The sequence below is a fragment of the Zootoca vivipara genome, chromosome 7, assembly GCF_963506605.1.
Source record: "Zootoca vivipara chromosome 7, rZooViv1.1, whole genome shotgun sequence".
NCBI classification, from domain to species: domain Eukaryota; kingdom Metazoa; phylum Chordata; class Lepidosauria; order Squamata; family Lacertidae; genus Zootoca; species Zootoca vivipara.
In genome coordinates, this window is record NC_083282.1 from 998,361 (window position 1) to 1,017,369 (window position 19,009).

At 49.1% G+C, this 19,009-nt stretch overlaps 1 protein-coding gene across 1 annotated transcript in view; it reads left to right on the forward strand.

Annotated features, from left to right (window-relative positions):
• RAMP3 (receptor activity modifying protein 3) overlaps positions 1-19,009 on the forward strand; it is a 67,065-nt gene that overhangs the window by 22,000 nt on the left and 26,056 nt on the right. The window contains exon 3 of the mRNA XM_035102416.2: positions 4,758-4,887. Within this exon, the coding sequence (XP_034958307.1) occupies positions 4,758-4,887 (130 nt within the window). The remainder of the gene's footprint in view (positions 1-4,757; positions 4,888-19,009) is intronic.

Here is a 19,009-nt window from a genome sequence, read left to right on the forward strand (position 1 = left end):
CATTTTGTTGCAACTGGACGCCAACAGAGAGTGGAGACCCTGTGCCTTCTTCTCCAGGAAGTTGACCCAGCCAGAGCGAAACTACACGGTGTTTGATCGGGAACTTCTTGCGATCCACGCTGCGTTCCAGCACTGGAGACACTTCCTGGTGGGCGCCAAGCACCCCATCCAGGTGTGCACAGACCACAAGAACCTGGAGTTCTGGAGAACTGCCAGGGTGCTCAACCAGCGGCAGATACGGTGGGCAGAGTTCTTCTCGAACTTCAACTTCTCCATACACTACATCCCGGGAGAGCAGAATGTCAGGGCGGATGCCCTCTCCCGCAAGCCAGAGTACATGGAGGAGGAGGCGCCACCGGCACCCAGGCACATTTCCCCCCCGTCAGCATGGTCCTGCGGAGCAGCAGTGGTGAGCGAGGCGGAACTCACAGCACTGACGGCAGCGGATGAATTTGCCAACCGCATCTTCAGAGAACTGAGAGGGGGGGGGAGCAGGCAAAAGACTTTGCAGAACGCAGGGGGCTGCTTTTCTACAAGGGTGCACTGTACCTGCCCACCACCCAGCTTAGACGTACGGTCCTCAAGCAGATGCACGACAACCCAACGGCGGGTCATTTTGGGAGGGACAAAACCGCTCACCTAGTCATGAGACACTTCTGGTGGCCAGGGGTGCGGGAAGATGTTCGAGACTATGTACGGGGCTGTGACACCTGCCAGCGGGCAAAGGTGGTCAGAGCAGCGCCACCGGGATTGCTGGAGCCCTTAGCCACGCCACACAGGCCGTGGGAAGTGGTGTCCATGGACTTCATCACAGATCTGCCTTCTTCCAGGGGCAAGACCGCAGTGTTGGTGGTGGTGGACCTCATGTCCAAAATGTGCCACTTTATACCGTGTGCCAGGGCGGTCTCTGCAGAAGAGACAGCCAAACTGTTTGTGGATCACGTATTCAGACTGCATGGATTACCTTTAAGGGTTATTTCGGATCGTGGCCGCCAATTTGTTTCCAGGTTCTGGCGGCGGCTCATGAACCTCCTGCAGGTGGAGGTCAGCTTGTCGACGGCTAGACACCCGCAGACCAATGGACAGGCGGAGAGGGTCAACGCCATTCTGCAGCAGTACCTGAGATGCTACGTCAGCCAGCGGCAAACGGACTGGGTGGATCGCCTGCCACTGGCAGAATTTGCCTACAACAATGCGGTGCACGTCTCCACAGGGGTGTCGCCCTTTAAGGCCAATTACGGGCGCGACCTCAGATCTTTCCCAGAGAGGGAGGGGGAGGAGGAGGAGGAGGGCCCACAGGCTGAGGATTGGGCAGAGGAACTGGAGACGGTGCACCAGCAGCTCAGAGAACACTTGGAGAGAGCCAAGGAAGCGTACAAGAAGGGGGCAGATCGCCACAGGCGACCGGGGGAGGTCATTAGGGTGGGGGACAAAGTTTGGTTGTCCTCGGAGGGCCTTCCCATCAGAGGGAGGTGCAAAAAGCTGGCGCCCAGAAGGTTGGGCCCCTTCACGGTCACGCAACAGGTCAACCCGGTGGCATACAGGCTGGCACTGCCAGAGGACATGAGGGTGCACCCAGTGTTTCATAGATCGCTGCTGTCGCCGTACAGGGAAAGCAGCAGGCTCCGAGGCAGCGAACAAACCCCTGAGGGAGGGGGGGAGAGAGAAGGCAGGGAGCAACTCAATGAGGCCACGGCCATCCTGGACTCAAGGAGGGGGGTGGGGGGCCTGGAGTACCTCATGGCATGGGAGGATGCTCCACCGTCCCAGAATGAATGGGTCCCAGCCACTCAGATACAGGAGGAATTCCTGGTAGAAGAATTTCACGCCCTCTTTCCCCATAGACCCAAGCCCTGGCACATGGAAAGGGAGGGGGAGGGGGAGGAAGCACGGGAGAGCAGTTCACCATGGCGCTGGGAAGCGGAGTTTGAGGAACCAGAGGATGAGGTATGGGTGTCACCGAGATCCACCCAGTCAGAGGAAGGAGCAGATTGGCAGAACATTTTTACCCCTACCAGCTCTGACGCCACGGACTTTTTGGGATTCCCGTCCTCCCAGGCGGAAGGGGGGGGCTCGCAGGACTGGGGGGAGGTGTTCACACCAACGGGCTCGGAAGGCACTGAGTTCTTAGGCTTCCAGTCGTCACCGACACCTGGGGGGGACCTGGGGAGGGGTGAAGGAGAGCTTGGGAGGGGGGTGGATGTGAGGGACAGGGGATATCGCGAAGTCCCTCCCCTCCTGAGTTCAAGCCCATCCCCGAGCACAGGGGAAAGCAGAGAGAGTTCCGATTCCAATGGGGAAGCAGGAAGTCGTGTCCGAGGCTCAGGCAAGGTAGAGGAGCCAGGGTCCCAGGTGGGACAGGAAGGGGCGAATAAGGGGGGGAGACCCATCCCCCCAACTCCGGAATTACGCAGAAAGAGGAGGGGAAAGAGGATGGGTCTGCCAAAGCTTTTGTGTTGGAGAAAGACGCGCCAAAAGCCATTCGGAGGTTCTGGAACCGACTGACCACATCACTCCGTGTAAATAGCAATGACTTCAGCACTGTAAATACGCAGCACCAATAAAAGAATAAAATGCAGAGCTGCGTAGCGTCGTTACTCTGAAGTAGCCCACTCCGGCCACTGTGACACCCTCCATCAAAAGAAAACCTGACAGTATCAATTCTTTGTTTGGATGAAGTAGATCCCAAGAAAACCACATAAATAAGAAGAGTAGAAGAAGAGTTTGGATTTGATATCCCGCTTTATCACTACCCGAAGGAGTCTCAAAGCAGCTAACAATCTCCTTTCCCCTCCTCCCCCACAACACATAAAATACTTAGGCGAAGTTATCAAGCATGACACCATTTGCAAGTTAAGAACCCATGTTCTTCCTGAGACCTTCCTTTTTCCAGTAAAATTATACCGCTGCACAGATGTCATGCAAGTCTATATTATCCCACACTGTAAAGTACAAAAAAACCTAAACAAATGATATGTGGGGTTTATATGATCCCACAGACTTTCAAGCATAAACCACACATTTATTTATATTTTTATTTATATTTTTTGCAGGCACAAGTTGCACAGTGTGCAGTAATTATGAGTTGTGAACTCACAGACCTTTCATCCATTGCACACATTACTGGAGCAGCCTGTGCACAACCACCACGTTTTACAACTGCTGAGTAGGACAGGCAAAATGGCATTGCTGTGATTTGGGATCAATATGCCAACTGCAGAGCTGATGCTCTTGCCTTTTCTTTGTGCCAGTGGCTGCTTCCTTTGAAGTTCCATTCAAACTATCTATGTGACTAGATCAGTGATGGGCAACCTTTTGAGCTTGGCATGTCACAATTCGCCAAAAAAACCGAGCATAACTCGGGTGGTGTGTCACTTCGAGAAAAAAACAATGATTTCGTGATATTTATAGTTTAAATAACAAAAATGTATAATTGTAATATATAACTGTATTTAATAAACCAAAAACTAATTTAATAAACCAAAACAAAATCAAAAACCACTTATTTATCACAAAGTGCCCAGAGTTGTTGAGCTTTTTGGGGGGAGCTGCTGACCAAAGTTTTGGAGGTTTTTTGGGGGTGTGCAAAAATTGCTTTGCTTTTTGGGGGGGATAGAGAACAGAAATAAATGATGAATAATACTTTCGCTGGAACTACGGTAACACACAGCACCGACATAGTCTGCCAAAGCGCCAAAAAACCAGCACAGAATGGGTTAAAAAATGAATGCTGTTACACTCAATCATAGTCTGCCAAAGTGCCAGAAAAAAAGCACAGAAAGGGTTAAAAACCAATCTCTGGCTACCAGCAACAAGAACAACAAAAAAGGATCCGGGTTTTAATAGCGGAGACAAGCTGTAGTGGAGACAAGCTCTAGCAGAGACAAGCTGTAGGAGGAGTGGGAGAACAAATGGGGGGGGGAGGAAACAACAACAACAGCGCGAATGGGCCGGTGGGGCGCGTGCCAGCAGTGAGGGCTCTGCGTGTCACGTCTGACACGCGTGTCATAGGTTCGCCATCACTGGACTAGATCCTGGGTTAGATCAGCTCTAGACCTAGACCTAACTAGGAAGTAATGTCTTTTGAGATGTTAATGCAATTGTGCACTTTTTCTGTTTCCAGCCAACATAGGCGTTTAATCATCAGGCAGTATACTGCCATGGCCTCCACATACATTTCCAAATGCCACATTCAGTTTTATTTTAGCAAAGAATGTGGGAGCTGGCTTGTAGTCTGGCAATCTTTCTAAATGTAAAACTGGGTCCACTGACTTAAATATGAATTGACCTTGTTATAGACCCATCTAATCCAGCATCCTGTTCTTACAGTGACCAACCAGACAGGGAAGCATGTCCAATAGTGCTGTCTAATAGTGCAACTCTGCCAGCAACTCTGCTAGATGTTTCCTGGTCTGCTGCTTAAGATCCTTTAACTGGAGATGCTGGGGACTTGTGTACACACAAAATTTGCTCCATCTCTGTGATGTGATTTCTGTCAAGGGAATAAATGATGCCACAGAAGCCTTTATTTGATCATGTCCAAATCAGCTCTGAGACATAAAGTAGGCAAAATGATCCTTTTAAAAATTGGTTTATCTTTTTCACAAAAAAAAAACACCGGTTCATTTATAAATTGGTTTATCTTCTTTTGATCTGTGTTTTCAATCTGTTTAGTCTCATACCTCTCTTCAGAGAGAGATTGAGAAATCATTAATGCTTCCTTGTTGGTTTTAAAAGATCCTTTCTTTTTGTTCTAGGTGCACAACAAGGGGTTATCTGCAATGAATCCCTCATGTTACAAAACCTGCCTTTGTGTGGGAAATCTTTTCAAGAGATGATGCACAAAGTGGACTCTGCAAAATGGTGCAATCTAACAGAATTTATCCTGTAAGTTTCATCTCTCTCTCTCTCATTGGTGGGTGTGTAGAGACTATGAATAACTGTTTTAGACTTTTTAAAGCATGTGTGGCCAACCAGTAGCATGGATGCCCCAACTGGAACAGGCAACAAGAATATGTGGCACTTCTGGACAAAGGCAGGAGGAGCCAAAGGCATGACCATGGCATAGTGAGACTGACTCCTTTGTCCTGCTTTTCTGGTTTCCTCATCTATAGGAAACTGTGGGAGCTTGGTGAAACCAAGCTTGATTAAAAAATAAAAATCTAAGGCTCTTTTATACCAGGCTGCCTAAAATACCAGTATTTATTCTGGCATTTGCAGTAGTTTAGTATCTATAGTGTTTATGCCCAAAGAAACTTGTTTTAAATGAGAAAGCCTTGAAAATGGATTTAATTTTTCCATTCCGTAATTTCCTTCTGATATTGTAGCAGATCTTTGCATCTTAGAGAGAATTGTTTTCTAGCTACCGTGTCCTGTATGTCTAGTGTGAACTTATTTTACCCACATCACAACACAGAAACCTGGTTTCATAAAGCCCCCTGTGAGCAAGCCACCATAAACTCACAAGCTTCCTGGCTTGTGCCTGGCTTAGTCAGGCACCTGAATGAATCCCGCTCCCCTGCTCCTTCCATTCATTGTGCACCCTCATCTTTCTCTGTCAGCAGAGCGAGGAGCAAAGGCTCTGCAACTTCTCTTTGCAGCAACTTCCTCAGTTCTCCTGATGCCAGAAGAAGCAAGGTGCTCTGGAAAGATGTGCTGAGGGGGTTGGGAAGGATCCCTTGGTCTCTCTTGTGTAACAACACAAGAAAGCAATTTTTAAAATCTTTTAAAGTGGTCTGATCAAGGTCTCCCAAAGTGAGCTTCATGCTGAGCCCTGTGATTCCGAGTCAAATTCAAGCAAAAATGGCGGTTTTTGTCCAGCAAATTACAGGTGCTGTTTGTTTCTTCGGACGGTACTTCATTTGCGTTTGCAGCATGACTTGTGCTGTCAGTCTCTGTTTTTCAAGGAGAGCTTGGCTGATGAACACTCTGGACTAATGTATAGATGTGACAGGCATTGGTTGTAAATGCTTCTGCAGAGAAGTTTGAATATTTTCGCTGCATTCAGATGATTGCCTCTCCACCTCACCTCAGTTGAACTTTGGTTGTGTGGAGAAAACAGAGCACAATTGTTGCTCATCATGCACCTGCAGTCAGCACATTCTTCTCCTGTCAGCAGAGAGAGGAATAGAGTTATGCAACTACCTCTCTGCTTTTTAAGACTTGACATACAGTGCATAGTAAACTCAGGAATTCACCACAAGATGTAGTGATGGCCACAGACTTGGACAGCTTTAGAAAAGGATTAGGCAAATTTGCAGAGGATGGGGCTCTCAGTGGCTACTAGTCCTGGTGGCTCTATTTCTCCCAGTGTCAGAGGCTGTATGCCTCTGCATCCCAATTGCTGTGGGTCCTGCGTAGAGGAGGGCATGGTTTAGGGGCTTCCCAGAGGCATCTGGCTGGCCACTGAGAGAGACAGACGTTGGACAAGGTAGGCCTTTGGTCTGATCCAGCAGAGTTTTTATGCTTTAATTCTGTTTCCCTGCTCCAACTGAAGATGTTTAGACAATGCTGTAAAAGCATCTTCTGTTTGCTGAAGACCAGCCTTTAAAAATTGTCAGAGAATGGCACACTTGGGCAGCTGTGCTGTATTTTCTGATCATTTCATAAATGTGGGGAAGAGGAAGAGAAGATAAGCATTTTCTGCTGAATCCCTGACTTCAAGGGAAATAGCAAAGTTGTTGTGAAACAGAAAAGTAGACAAGGTATTACAGGTGCTTCAGAAAGATTCACTTAGGTTGCAATCCTTTGCACATTTATCTGGGAGTAAGCAGTGCTCCTTCAGAGAAACAGGAATGCTCTGCAAAGCTGTTATATAAAGATGCATTTTTTCTGATTTGTACTTCAAAGATTTTGCTATCCATCAGAGAGATCTTCATGCAATCTCAGAAGTTTCTGGGGTCAGCTTTAGTCAGATAAAGTTACTAATAGCCACTGGTGGCCATAAAAACTCTTGGTCATCTCTTGTTCTTTTGGAGTTAGTTAACAGCCTCCTCCTTTTACTCCCTGTAATTGGGATCATAGCATGCAAGGAAAGGAGGCTTGTCCTCCTCTCCCCAGTCACACACCCCTCCAAATGGACAATGAGGATTAGTGTATTAAAAAGTTCTCATGGAGCACCAATGGGAACTTTTGAAAAAATCAACAACGAAACCTCAACATTTGGGGTGTGTGTGAGTTGCTCAGCTGGTGACAGAAGGCATAAATCTCTTCCCCATAACTTGTGATCCTGCCAACAACACCGCCTCTTCCTCCCCCCCCCCCCCGCAAGAAAAACTCCTGTGGCTGTAAGGAAATGTGAGAGAGATGTCAGGGTATGCTGTGCATTAGCGGCAACCTGCAGTATAACCTGGAGATTTCAGGACATGTGTAAAATTGCCAGAGTGACTTAATATGAGTTCTCTGTGGTTGTGGCTTGTGCATTTTGAACAGCAGTGAGAATATCACTGGGTTGGATTTTGTTATACAACCAGATCTTGCAAAAAATATCCCAACAGTAAATGAATCTTCTCCCCTGATATCTTATGTATTGCTTTTTTCTGACATGCTCCTATTATTGTTTCTAATGTGTGTGAAGTGGGAAATATGTGGGAATTTGAGAGACAGAGAGAGATTACGGGAGGCACACAGTTATATGTGCTAGCAGCTTTTAATCATCTGTAGTATTTATACTAGGTAGAGAAATAAAACCCCAACATTAACTTTTGCTTGAGTAAGTGTTGTGGGTTTAAGAGGATGCCCCTTGAGCAACAGGGTAGAATAATAGAATAGAATAGATACTTTATTGTCATTGTACAACATAGTACAACAAAATTGAAAGCCATACAATGAAAAACAATATAAATACACAATTACAGCCACACATACACACATACATATACACCCATCACAACTCCTGGGATCATATTATTTAGTTACAGCATTTAAGTTATGGCTCTCAGATAGAAACTGTTTTTAAATCTATTCGTTCTTGATTTAATTGTTCTGTATCTCTTGCCCGAAGGCAACGGTTCAAAAAGACTATATCTTGACTATATAAGTCAAACCATTTCACAATAGGTGGGGAAAATAGCTACGGTATTATTTGTAAATGTTGAAGGATGGAATTCAGTGAGAGGCAGGATACACTTTAAAGCCTCTTAAGGAATAATGTTTAGGTGCTGAATGATGCTAGAAGATATATTGGCAATTTGTTTTCAAGGTGCTATGCTTTTATTTTTACAGCACTGAAGGGGGCAAGGAATCACTTCAGCTTCAACAGTTTATATGGTGTTGTGTAGGATAGAATCTCATTTCATGGGCAAAAGGAGAAAACAGCCCAAAGTGATATAATAATTCAATTAATTTTCATTGGACTCTTTAGGTAATAGGGAAGCGATGCTACTTGCTCCTTTGGGGGGTTGGGGGGGGGAGGCTGGTGTTATGCCAAGCCTGTATAGCATATGCCCCGTGGGCCGCTTGTGACCTAGCCCTTGCTGCCAGAGCCAGGTGGGGCACGACAGGGATCTCTGCGAGGGGCACCTGGTTTGTGCCCCTCCATGTTCCGTGCTCCCCTATGCCACTGTTACAACTCTTGGTGACGGATTCCACAGGTGCAAAATGTCTCCTCCTAGAACATAGCATAAGGCCCAGTGCTTTTTTTTTTCTGGGGATGCTCAAAGGTGCGCAGTACCAGCCCCTCCCCTCCCCCCATGTTAAAAGTGTAGCACTTACTGGAACAACGTCATGGGGATGCCTCACAGTTCCCAAAACCTCAGTACGTTTCACCCTGAGCTCCTCTTCCCCTTCGTCTTTTGCATTCTCCCACTCATTCCCTTCCTACTAACATTTGAAGCCTGACAGAAATGACAAAAATAAAATAAAATGCATGACATCAATTACCCCCCCAATAAAATGCATGACATCAATTACCCCCCTTCCATTTTAAACTTTGTCTTTGAAAACACTTCATGATGTAACAAAGAAAAGCAGTTAGTTTAGGCACAACAGGGGATAAAAAGTCAGTTTTTCATTGTAGACACATTGCATTCATGTTGCCAGTAGCTCCCTATTTTTAATGCTGCTGGGATTTTTTATAATAGTTCTTGTAATATGCCATTTTAAAACGTGAAAAAAATAATAAATTTTCAGTTCATAACTGCAGCACAGGTTAGTTAGTTAGTTTATTGTTACGGTACTCGATCAGCATACACATATATACATAAAACAATCCAAAATACAATCTAAAATATAAGCAATAAATATAAACCATTTTATTTATTTTTTATTTTTTTAACATAATTTTTATTGGTTTTTACAAATTACAAAAGATGGTACATACATAAACACCTTTTCCACCTTCTTCCCACCCCCCTCCATGGGTCCTCCCCTGCCACAGAAGTATCCCACGCAGGTGATCAGTCAGAAGTGGTCCATTTTATGATTGGGTTTCTGTCCTCCTCCCCCTCCCCTGCCCCCCAAGCCCCCCCCTGCCACCAGGGAGCTCCAGTGAACCAGGGCAGTACGCAGGAGTTCATCCATCCAACCATCTATTGTCATACCAAAAAAAAAAAAAAAAGAAAATACAAAAAGAGAAAAAGAGAAAAAAGAGAAGAGGAAAAAAAAAAGACAAAAAGGAAAAAAGACAAAAAAAAATTTCATCATAATTGTTAAATTCATAATTGTTAAACCATATTTTGTGGGCTTCCCCACCCTCCCACCCTTCCCCGGTTTTCCTCCCTTATTTATCATCTTCAACAGTTTCATAGTTCATATTTTATAACATACACCTTTATATCTTATACCACTTTTAAACTATTATCATTTTCGCCTATTGTCCAATCACTGAGAAATCAAACTCCCATTTTTTCTTCCCGTGCCTAATTTTTACCCCTCTATAGGCCTCCATATTTTCACCTTTTTCCAGAATCAATTCACTTTTTAAACCTATAACTATTCCCAAACTAACCTTACTCCCCCCGAGTACCTGCTCCACCCCTCCAATCCAGCAAGTTCCATAGTCAGCAGTCCAGTTATAGTCCTATTAACCCATCCTTACAATCACCACTTCACTTTCCCTTCACCCCACCCCCTGTTTGCAGTCTTTTGCCATCCAGGCCTCCATATCAGACCCCTGAGCTTCTTCTCTTCTCTGCTTAATTTTTCCTTCTTCCCTGTGGTCATTCTGGAGTTCCAGTAAATCCAGTCGTGCCCCCCTCGAAGGGGAGGCACTCCATCCAACTTTTTGTAGAGTAAAATCATCATTTTTTTCGTGATGGGCTTCATTTTGTGTTAAATCATCACAGTCATCATCATTGTCATTCTCACATTCATCTTCTTCAGTTTCAAAAGCTTCATCTTCTAGGAAATCATATTCTGTCATCGCAATCTGGAATTGTTGCTGTAACACTAGCCGTTGTGTCTCCTCTTGACATAGTTCTATTCTTGTTTCCCACATTAAGGTCAAAACAGTCCGCTGAAACTCAGGCGGGTACCTTTTTGTTGACATAGTTCAGTCCTGTCAAGGTCAAAACTTGTCACATGGGGTGGAATATGATCGCAGTCTATTTTCTCGACTCCATTTTAACAAGCTGGCTGCATTCTTAAAAATAAAGTTCGAACTCACATTTCAAAAGCATATAAACCAAAAAAAAATTCCCAAAAAGTCCAGAGATAAAGATAGAAATAAAATTTAACTATAAATCCTGGTCAGCTCACTGGGTTTTCTGGGCTGCCGGCTCCCGAGAAAAAGAAAGGTCTTTCTTAGTCTTAACTTCATTCTGCAGGGCAATCACAACAGTCTCTCTCCCCTTTTACCCTGCATTTAGGGGAGATTCTCTTTGATGCCTTTGAGGAATCCTTTTAAGTTAAAATCTTCTGTTTACGGCTTCGGGTTTCTGTTTACTGTCTCTTATGTTACCGTGGGGGGGGGTGGCTTCCTCTTTTCCCCTCTCTCCCAGGTCCAAATTGTTGCCTTAATTTACATTCCAAAGAATCCAAATTACTCACAGTCTATTCATTTGCTGAATGTTCTTTGAAGAATTGGCCACCTCCACTTCCCAGACTCGCAGCTTCGCACTCTCAGAGCAGCAATGTCAGCCTGTCCGCCGCGGTTCACCTCCTCGCTCTCGGGGGCTTAAACAAAGCCGATCCGGGGAGGAGAGAGCCCGCTTTTGGCGCCGCCAGGCAAAATCTGTCCCCAAAAAGCACGATTTGGGGCTTTTAAGGAGGTTTCGTTTCGCTGGAACGATTCCCTCCACCTCTGAAGCGCCGAGGTCCGCTCCGCTGTGCGGACCCCCGTCTGAGCAAGATGGCGTGGTCAACCGGAAGCCAAATATAAACCATTTTAACCATTATAAAAATTATTAGATAAAAGAAGGTATCACTACTTGGGAGGGTACAACAAATTTTTGGGCACTACTAACTAGGTCGGCTCAGATTTTTATGGCTCTAGCACAGAACTTGGCTACCTTTGCTGTCACATTAGAGTTGGCATCTGAAAGAAGCCACTCTATATAGAAATTGTCCGAGTGTCCAGGAAGCTCAGCCATCAGCGTTGTGTGGATGAGCTCGCCTCGCACCTCCTCGTAGTAGCTCCATCGCAGGAGTATGTGGCCTATAGTTTCCACTTCCCCAGATCCACACGGGCAGGATCTCTCGCACATTGGGATCCGTTTGTACTTCCCTTGAAGAACTGCTGAGGGCATTATGCGATTTCGGGCTAAAGTGAAAGCTCTTTGATGAGAGGGTATTTCCAAATGGGATAGGTACGTAGCTGGGCGAGAGATGTATCTCCTTTCCTCCTGAATAAGAAAGTGAGGTACTTTACTCAGATCCTTCTGCCTTTCTATATCTGTTATCCTCTGTAGTAAGTAAAACCTTTATTGGCATCAAACAAACTCACAGACAAAATAATAAGAGATTAAAACTGTCACTGTGGCAAACGCTGTGTTAAGAGAGAGAAGGGAATAATCCGCTATCCGCTCTCACGACAATGGGGCTTCTAATAATTCAGACGACTGCAGAGTACAACGACGAGAAAATAGTAAATTAAGATATTGAGCCACCATCTTGGTGAGGACCTGGTCCTTCCCCAGCAAAAGGAATTGTAAGATTTCCCGCTCTGGTCTCCTTCTGGGGATGCCGAGCCGGTCCAGGAATTGTTGACGAAGGTCAACGTAAAGATTACAATGAAAAACCATATGTAGAAGGCTTTCCACCTGAGGGTCATGACACAGACAGAACCTCTCGTCCTTCGCCCTGCCCGAGAATCTTCCCCACAGGAGGTTCGATGGATTTGCGTTGAACCTGGCCAACGAAAATGCCCTTCTTTCTTGTGGGTTCAGTAGGAAGTAAAGATAATTAGGTTTTGTTTCATGAGCCCATGGGAGGTGGAAAAGAAGGGGGGAACATGTTGTGCCTGCTGCCGCTATAAGATCCTGTCTCTCAATGTCCCACAACCTAGTTAAGACTGTGGCTTTGGCAGATTGTAAGGACATTGAGCGGAGGAGTTCTACTGAAAGCCCCAGTTGCTGTACCTTCCTATTGAAGTGTTGCAGCCCGGGGGGGAGGAAGGTGTCCGAAAGCATTTCCTGGAGGAAGGGATCTCTGTCAAAGTCGAGGCAGATTTTTAGCCAGAATATAAGGAATCTTGCCCAGGCGACAGGTTCCACCTTGTGTTGAGCTCCCTCTAAACATAAAACTGCATATGGGACTGTGAGGGACGAGGGATACAGGGAAGTCCCTCCCATCTTAAGTTCCAGCCCATCCCCAAGCGCGGGAGAGAGTAAGGAGAGCTCTGCCTCCAGCGGAGAGTCAGGAAGTGGTGTCCGAGGCTCAGGCAAGGTTGTGGAGCCCAGGACGCAGGTGGGACAGGAAGTTGGACGCACAGGGGGGAGGCCAATTCCCCCAACTCCCGAATTGCGACGCAAACGTAGGGGGAAGAGGTTGGGTCTGCCAAAGCTGTGGTGCTGGAAGAAAACGCGCCAATCGCCATTCGGGAGTTCAGACACCTCACCTTAAGGATGCATTTTTACTGCTCTGAACACTGTAAAAAATCAGCACTTAATAAAAACCTTAAAAGACCATGCTGGAGTCGTTACTCTAGAGTAGCCATACCAGGCCCTCTGACAGCAACTCCCGAATCTTTTTTTTTGGCTACTTTGGAGTGCAGCGATGAGCGCTCAAGAGGCTGAGCATTGGAGGCTGGAGGCCAAAGCAGCGAAGCAGGAGCTGCAGAACCTCACAGCGCACGCACAGCAGCAATTGCATGCCGCTCAGGAGGAAGCGCGAGGGGCGCAGGAGGAGCTGAACAAGCTGGTGGACCAGGTGAGGACAAAAGAGAAGACTGAGAAACAGCTAAGGGTGATGGTTTTGGACCTACAGAAGAAGTTGGAAGAGGAGAAAGCCGCTAGAGGTGGGGGGGTGCCCCAGCCGCAGCTAGTCCAAGTGAGAAGGGGGCAGAGCCTAGTCACCAAGTTTAGCGGCGACCCTAGGGAGTACCTAGGATTCGAGACAGAAATAAATTATGCGCTGGAATTGCATGCAGCAGAATTCCCAGATGACGCGCACAGAGTCTCCTTTATCATAGAGCATTTGACGGGGGCCGCCCGAGAATGGGTAAGACCGCTCATCGCGCAAAAAAATCCTTGCATGAAGAACGCAAAATTATTTCTAGAAGCTTTAAAAATAATGTACGCTAGTGACAGTGAAATGGAGGCCACTAAAGAGGAGCTTCATAACTTAACACAAGGAAAATCGACAGTTAGGGACTACTGGGCGAGATTCACCATGCTGGTGCACAAACTGGGGTGGGATCTGCAAAGTGAGCCAGTGAAATCAGCCTTCTACATGGGTTTGCACGCAGACGTTAAGGATGAGCTGGCAAGAGGTCCCAAACCGCGAACTATGGATGAGTTAAGCAAAGCGGCGCTAGCGGTGGGGGTGAGACAGGAATCCAGATGGAATGACAAACAAGCGACGCGCGCAGCAAAACCTTGGTTCCCACGCTCCCAGGACAGACCACATCACCAAACCCCACCCCAGGGCCCGCCCCCACACCCGCCCAGGCCAAGCCCAGAGCCGGAACCGATGGAGATCGGAGGAGCACGCGCGCGGGCTTTTCAAACCCCGGCGGCGCCAAGACGCAAGGAGGGAAGAGGCGGGAATTGCTTTCTCTGCAACTCCCCCCGGCATCGCGTCAGAGACTGCCCTCATCGCAGAGAGTGGCAAGGAAAGGCGGGAACGGTTGTACCTTCCCCAGCTGACGCAGCACCACAGCAGGGAAACGAGACAGCCTGGCTGCAGGAGACAAGGGGGAGCGGCCAGGCACAGTCAGCAGACAACAGCCCCCGCCCGCCCACCCGCACAGAGAGGAGCACGGCCAGCCCACCCCTCCCAGAGCAGGAGTGGTTCTAGAAGTCACGCTCACGCTCCCAAATGGCTATCCCCTGACAGTCCTCGCCTTAATTGACAGTGGTGCCTCAGCCAACTTCTTCTCGAGAAACTTTGCGGAAGAGCACCAGATCCAACTTCTGCAGCTGGATTTTCCCCTGCACGTGGCCACCATTGACGGCAGAGAGCTGCTGGGAGGGGCCATCACGCATCAACCCCCCCCCATGAGAATGACGGTGGGAAGGCACTCAGAGACACTGGCTTTCAACGTCACAACCATCTCAGACCCCCCCATCGTCTTGGGCATGAGCTGGCTGACGCGCCACGACCCCTCCATAAGTTGGCACCAGAGATGCATCACTTTTGGATCGGACTTTTGTCTGGAACATTGCATGCAGCACCAACCAGGGGAGGGGCCTCCGATAGCCACGGTGGCCACCATGCACGTCAAGGGGGGTGAGGCAATACCCAAGCCGTACTGGGACCTGCAGGAGGTCTTCAGCGAAGCGGAGTCCGACCACCTGCCCCCACACAGGCCTTTTGACTGCCAGATCAACCTGGTGCCAGGGGCAACTATACCCCCAGCCAAGCTGTACGCCATGTCAGATCAGGAACTGGAGGATCTGCGCGCTTTCATCGACAAGAACCTCAAGCGGGGGTTCATCAGAGAAAGCAAGGCAGCAGGGGGCAGCCCGGTCTTCTGGGTGGACAAGAAAGACACGCAACAGCGCCGTCTGGTGGTGGATTTTAGACGGCTGAATTCGGTCACAGAGCCAGTGGCTTTCCCCATGCCCAGAGTGGATGATCTCCTGACAGCGGCACGCAGGGGCAAGATCTTCACCAAGCTCGACCTAAGAGGGGCGTACAACTTGATTAGGATCCGGGAGGGTGATGAATGGAAAACCACGATGTTCACGCCTCTGGGCTCTTTTGAATATCTGGTGATGCCCTTCGGGTTGCAAGGGGGCTCAGCATGCTTCCAGGCCTTCATGCACCACGTCCTGGGGTCCCTCCTCTTCAAGAACTGCTTGGTCTTTCTGGATGACATCCTTATCTACTCCAATGACCCAGTGCAGCATGTGAAGGATGTCAGGGAGGTGTTGCAGCGCCTGAAGGACAACCACCTGTATGTGAAGCTGGAGAAGTGCAAGTTTCACACCAAAGAAGTGGACTTCCTAGGCTACAAGCTGTCAGACAAGGGGCTGGCGATGGACAAGGACAAGGTGCAGGCCATCCTGGACTGGCACAGCCCCAGGACGCGCAAAGATGCCCAACGCCTACTAGGCTTCGCGAACTTCTACAGGAAGTTCATCAAGAACTTCTCTCGCGTCACGGCTCCTATCACCGACTGCCTGAGAGGCAAGCAGAAGTTCCGGTGGACACCAGAGGCGCAAGCAGCGTTCGAAAGCCTCAAGAGGGTATTCGCTTCAGACCAGCACCTGTTCCACGTGGTGCAGGATGCGCCCCTACGCCTGGAGACAGATGCTTCGGACAAGGCTCTGGGAGCGATTCTGTTGCAACTGGACGCCAACAGAGAGTGGAGACCCTGTGCCTTCTTCTCCAGGAAGCTGACCCAGCCGGAACGCAACTACACAGTGTTTGACAGGGAACTTCTCGCGATCCACGCTGCGTTCCAGCACTGGCGACACTTCCTGGTGGGCGCCAAGCACCCCATCCAGGTGTGCACAGACCACAAGAACCTGGAGTTCTGGAGAACTGCCAGGGTGCTCAACCAGCGGCAGATACGGTGGGCAGAGTTCTTCTCGAACTTCAACTTCTCCATCCACTACATCCCGGGAGAGCAAAATGTCAGGGCGGATGCCCTCTCCCGCAAGCCAGAGTACATGGAGGAGGAGTTGCCACCGGCACCCAGGCATATTTTCCCCCCATCAGCATGGTCCTGCGGAGCAACAGTGGTGAGCGAGGCAGAACTCACAGCACTGACAGCAGCTGATGAATTTGCCACCCGCATCTTCAGAGAACTGAGAGGGGGGGGGGGAGCAGGCCAAAGACTTTGAGGAAAGGAGGGGTTTGCTTTTTTACAAGGGAGCCCTGTACCTGCCAACCAAACAGCTGAGAGGTAAGGCCCTCAAGCAGATGCACGACAACCCAACGGCGGGTCATTTTGGAAGGGACAAAACCACTCACCTAGTCATGAGACACTTCTGGTGGCCAGGGGTGCGGGAGGATGTTCGGGATTATGTAAGGGGATGTGACACCTGCCAGCGAGCAAAGGTGGTCAGAGCGCCACCAGCTGGTTTGCTGGAGCCCTTAGCCACACCGCACAGGCCGTGGGAAGTAGTGTCCATGGACTTCATCACAGACCTGCCGTCGTCCAGGGGCAAGACCGCAGTGTTGGTGGTGGTGGACCTCATGTCCAAAATGTGCCATTTTATACCGTGTGCCAGGGCGGTCTCGGCAGAAGAGACGGCCAAACTGTTTGTTGACCACGTATTCAGACTGCATGGATTGCCTTTAAGGGTTATTTCGGATCGTGGCCGCCAATTTGTTTCCAGGTTCTGGCGGCGGCTCATGAACCTCCTGCAGGTGGAGGTCAGCTTGTCGACGGCTAGGCACCCGCAAACCAATGGACAGGCGGAGCGGGTCAACGCCATTCTGCAGCAGTACCTGAGATGTTACGTCAGCCAGAGGCAAACGGACTGGGTGGATCGCCTGCCACTGGCAGAATTTGCCTACAACAATGCGGTGCACGTCTCCACAGGGGTGTCGCCCTTTAAGGCCAACTACGGGCGCGACCTCAGATCTTTCCCGGAGAGGGAGGGGGAGGAGGAGGAAGAGGGCCCACAGGCAGAGGATTGGGCAGAGGACCTGGAGACGGTGCACCAGCAGCTCAGAGAACACTTGGAGAGGGCCAAGGAAGCGTACAAGAAGGGGGCAGATCGCCACAGGCGACCGGGAGAGGTCATCAGGGTGGGGGACAAGGTTTGGTTATCCTCGGAAGGTCTTCCCACCAGGGGGCGATGCAAGAAGTTAGCACCCAGGAGGCTGGGCCCCTTCACGGTCACGCAACAGGTCAACCCGGTAGCCTTCAGGCTAGCACTGCCGGAGGACATGAGAGTGCACCCAGTGTTTCATAGATCGCTGCTGTCGCCGTACAGGGAAAGTACCAGGTTCAGGGACAGCGATCAGCCTCCAGAGGGAGGGGGGGAGACGGGAGACGCCCGACAGCTCAATGAGGCAACTGAGATTTTAGACTCAAGGAGAGGGGTGAGAGGACTGGAGTACCTGATAGCATGGGAGGACACTCCGCCGTCCCACAATGAGTGGATACCGGCCACAGAAGTACCTGAGGAATTTTTAGTGGAAGAGTTCCACGCCCTGTTCCCCCACAGGCCCAAGCCCTGGCACATGGAAAGGGAGGGAGAGGGGGAGGGGCAGGAGGAAGGGATAGCAGGCAGCAGCTCTCCATGGAGATGGGAAGCGGAATTTGAGGACACGGAAGAAGAGGTGTGGGTTTCACCGAGGTCAACGACGTCAGAGGCAGGAGAGGACTGGCAGAACATTTTTACTCCCACCAGCTCTGACGCCACTGACTTCTTGGGATTCCTGTCTTCTCAGGGGGAAGGAGAAAGATCGCAGGATTGGGGGGAAATTTTTACACCCACAGGCTCGGATGCCACAGACTTCTTGGGGTTTCACTCGTCCCCAGCAAGCGGAGAGCCACTAGGAAGGGGGGGAGAGGAGCCTGGGAGGGGGATGGATGTGAGGGACGAGGGATACAGGGAAGTCCCTCCCATCTTAAGTTCCAGCCCATCCCCAAGCGCGGGAGAGAGTAAGGAGAGCTCTGCCTCCAGCGGAGAGTCAGGAAGTGGTGTCCGAGGCTCAGGCAAGGTTGTGGAGCCCAGGACGCAGGTGGGACAGGAAGTTGGACGCACAGGGGGGAGGCCAATTCCCCCAACTCCCGAATTGCGACGCAAACGTAGGGGGAAGAGGTTGGGTCTGCCAAAGCTGTGGTGCTGGAAGAAAACGCGCCAATCGCCATTCGGGAGTTCAGACACCTCACCTTAAGGATGCATTTTTACTGCTCTGAACACTGTAAATAATCAGCACTTAATAAAAACCTTAAAAGACCATGCTGGAGTCGTTACTCTAGAGTAGCCATACCAGGCCCTCTGACAGGGACGCATCTTGGAACGGAGAAAATCTTGTAGAGGAAGGCTGATTGCACTTGCTCTACTGTCTGGGTTCACCCAGACAGTTATCCTCTGTTTAACAATGATCTTTGCTGATTCAAGGTCACGTGACATCAGGCTGGCTGGATGAAGGCCTATGCTTAGCATCTTATTTACTATGGCCTTACTCCAAAGGGAATGGTACTTATCTTTTGATAACAGCAAGGTTAAGCCCTGTGGGTTCAGGTTGAGTTTCATCCATAGGTTGCAAGCCTGCATCCACACTCTGGCCTCAACGCAGATCATGCCTGTTTCTAACCGTATCGCAGTGTTTGACACACACGGAGGCATTTGTAAAGCTCCTCTGAGGAATTTTGACTGAACTCTTTCAGCTATATTCAGATTAGGTGGCGGAATGTTAAGGTTCGCCCCAAAGAGCAGCTGAGCCATCACTTTAGCCTCAAACAATTTTAGAGCCGCTGGAATGTATTGACCCCCCTTTGATC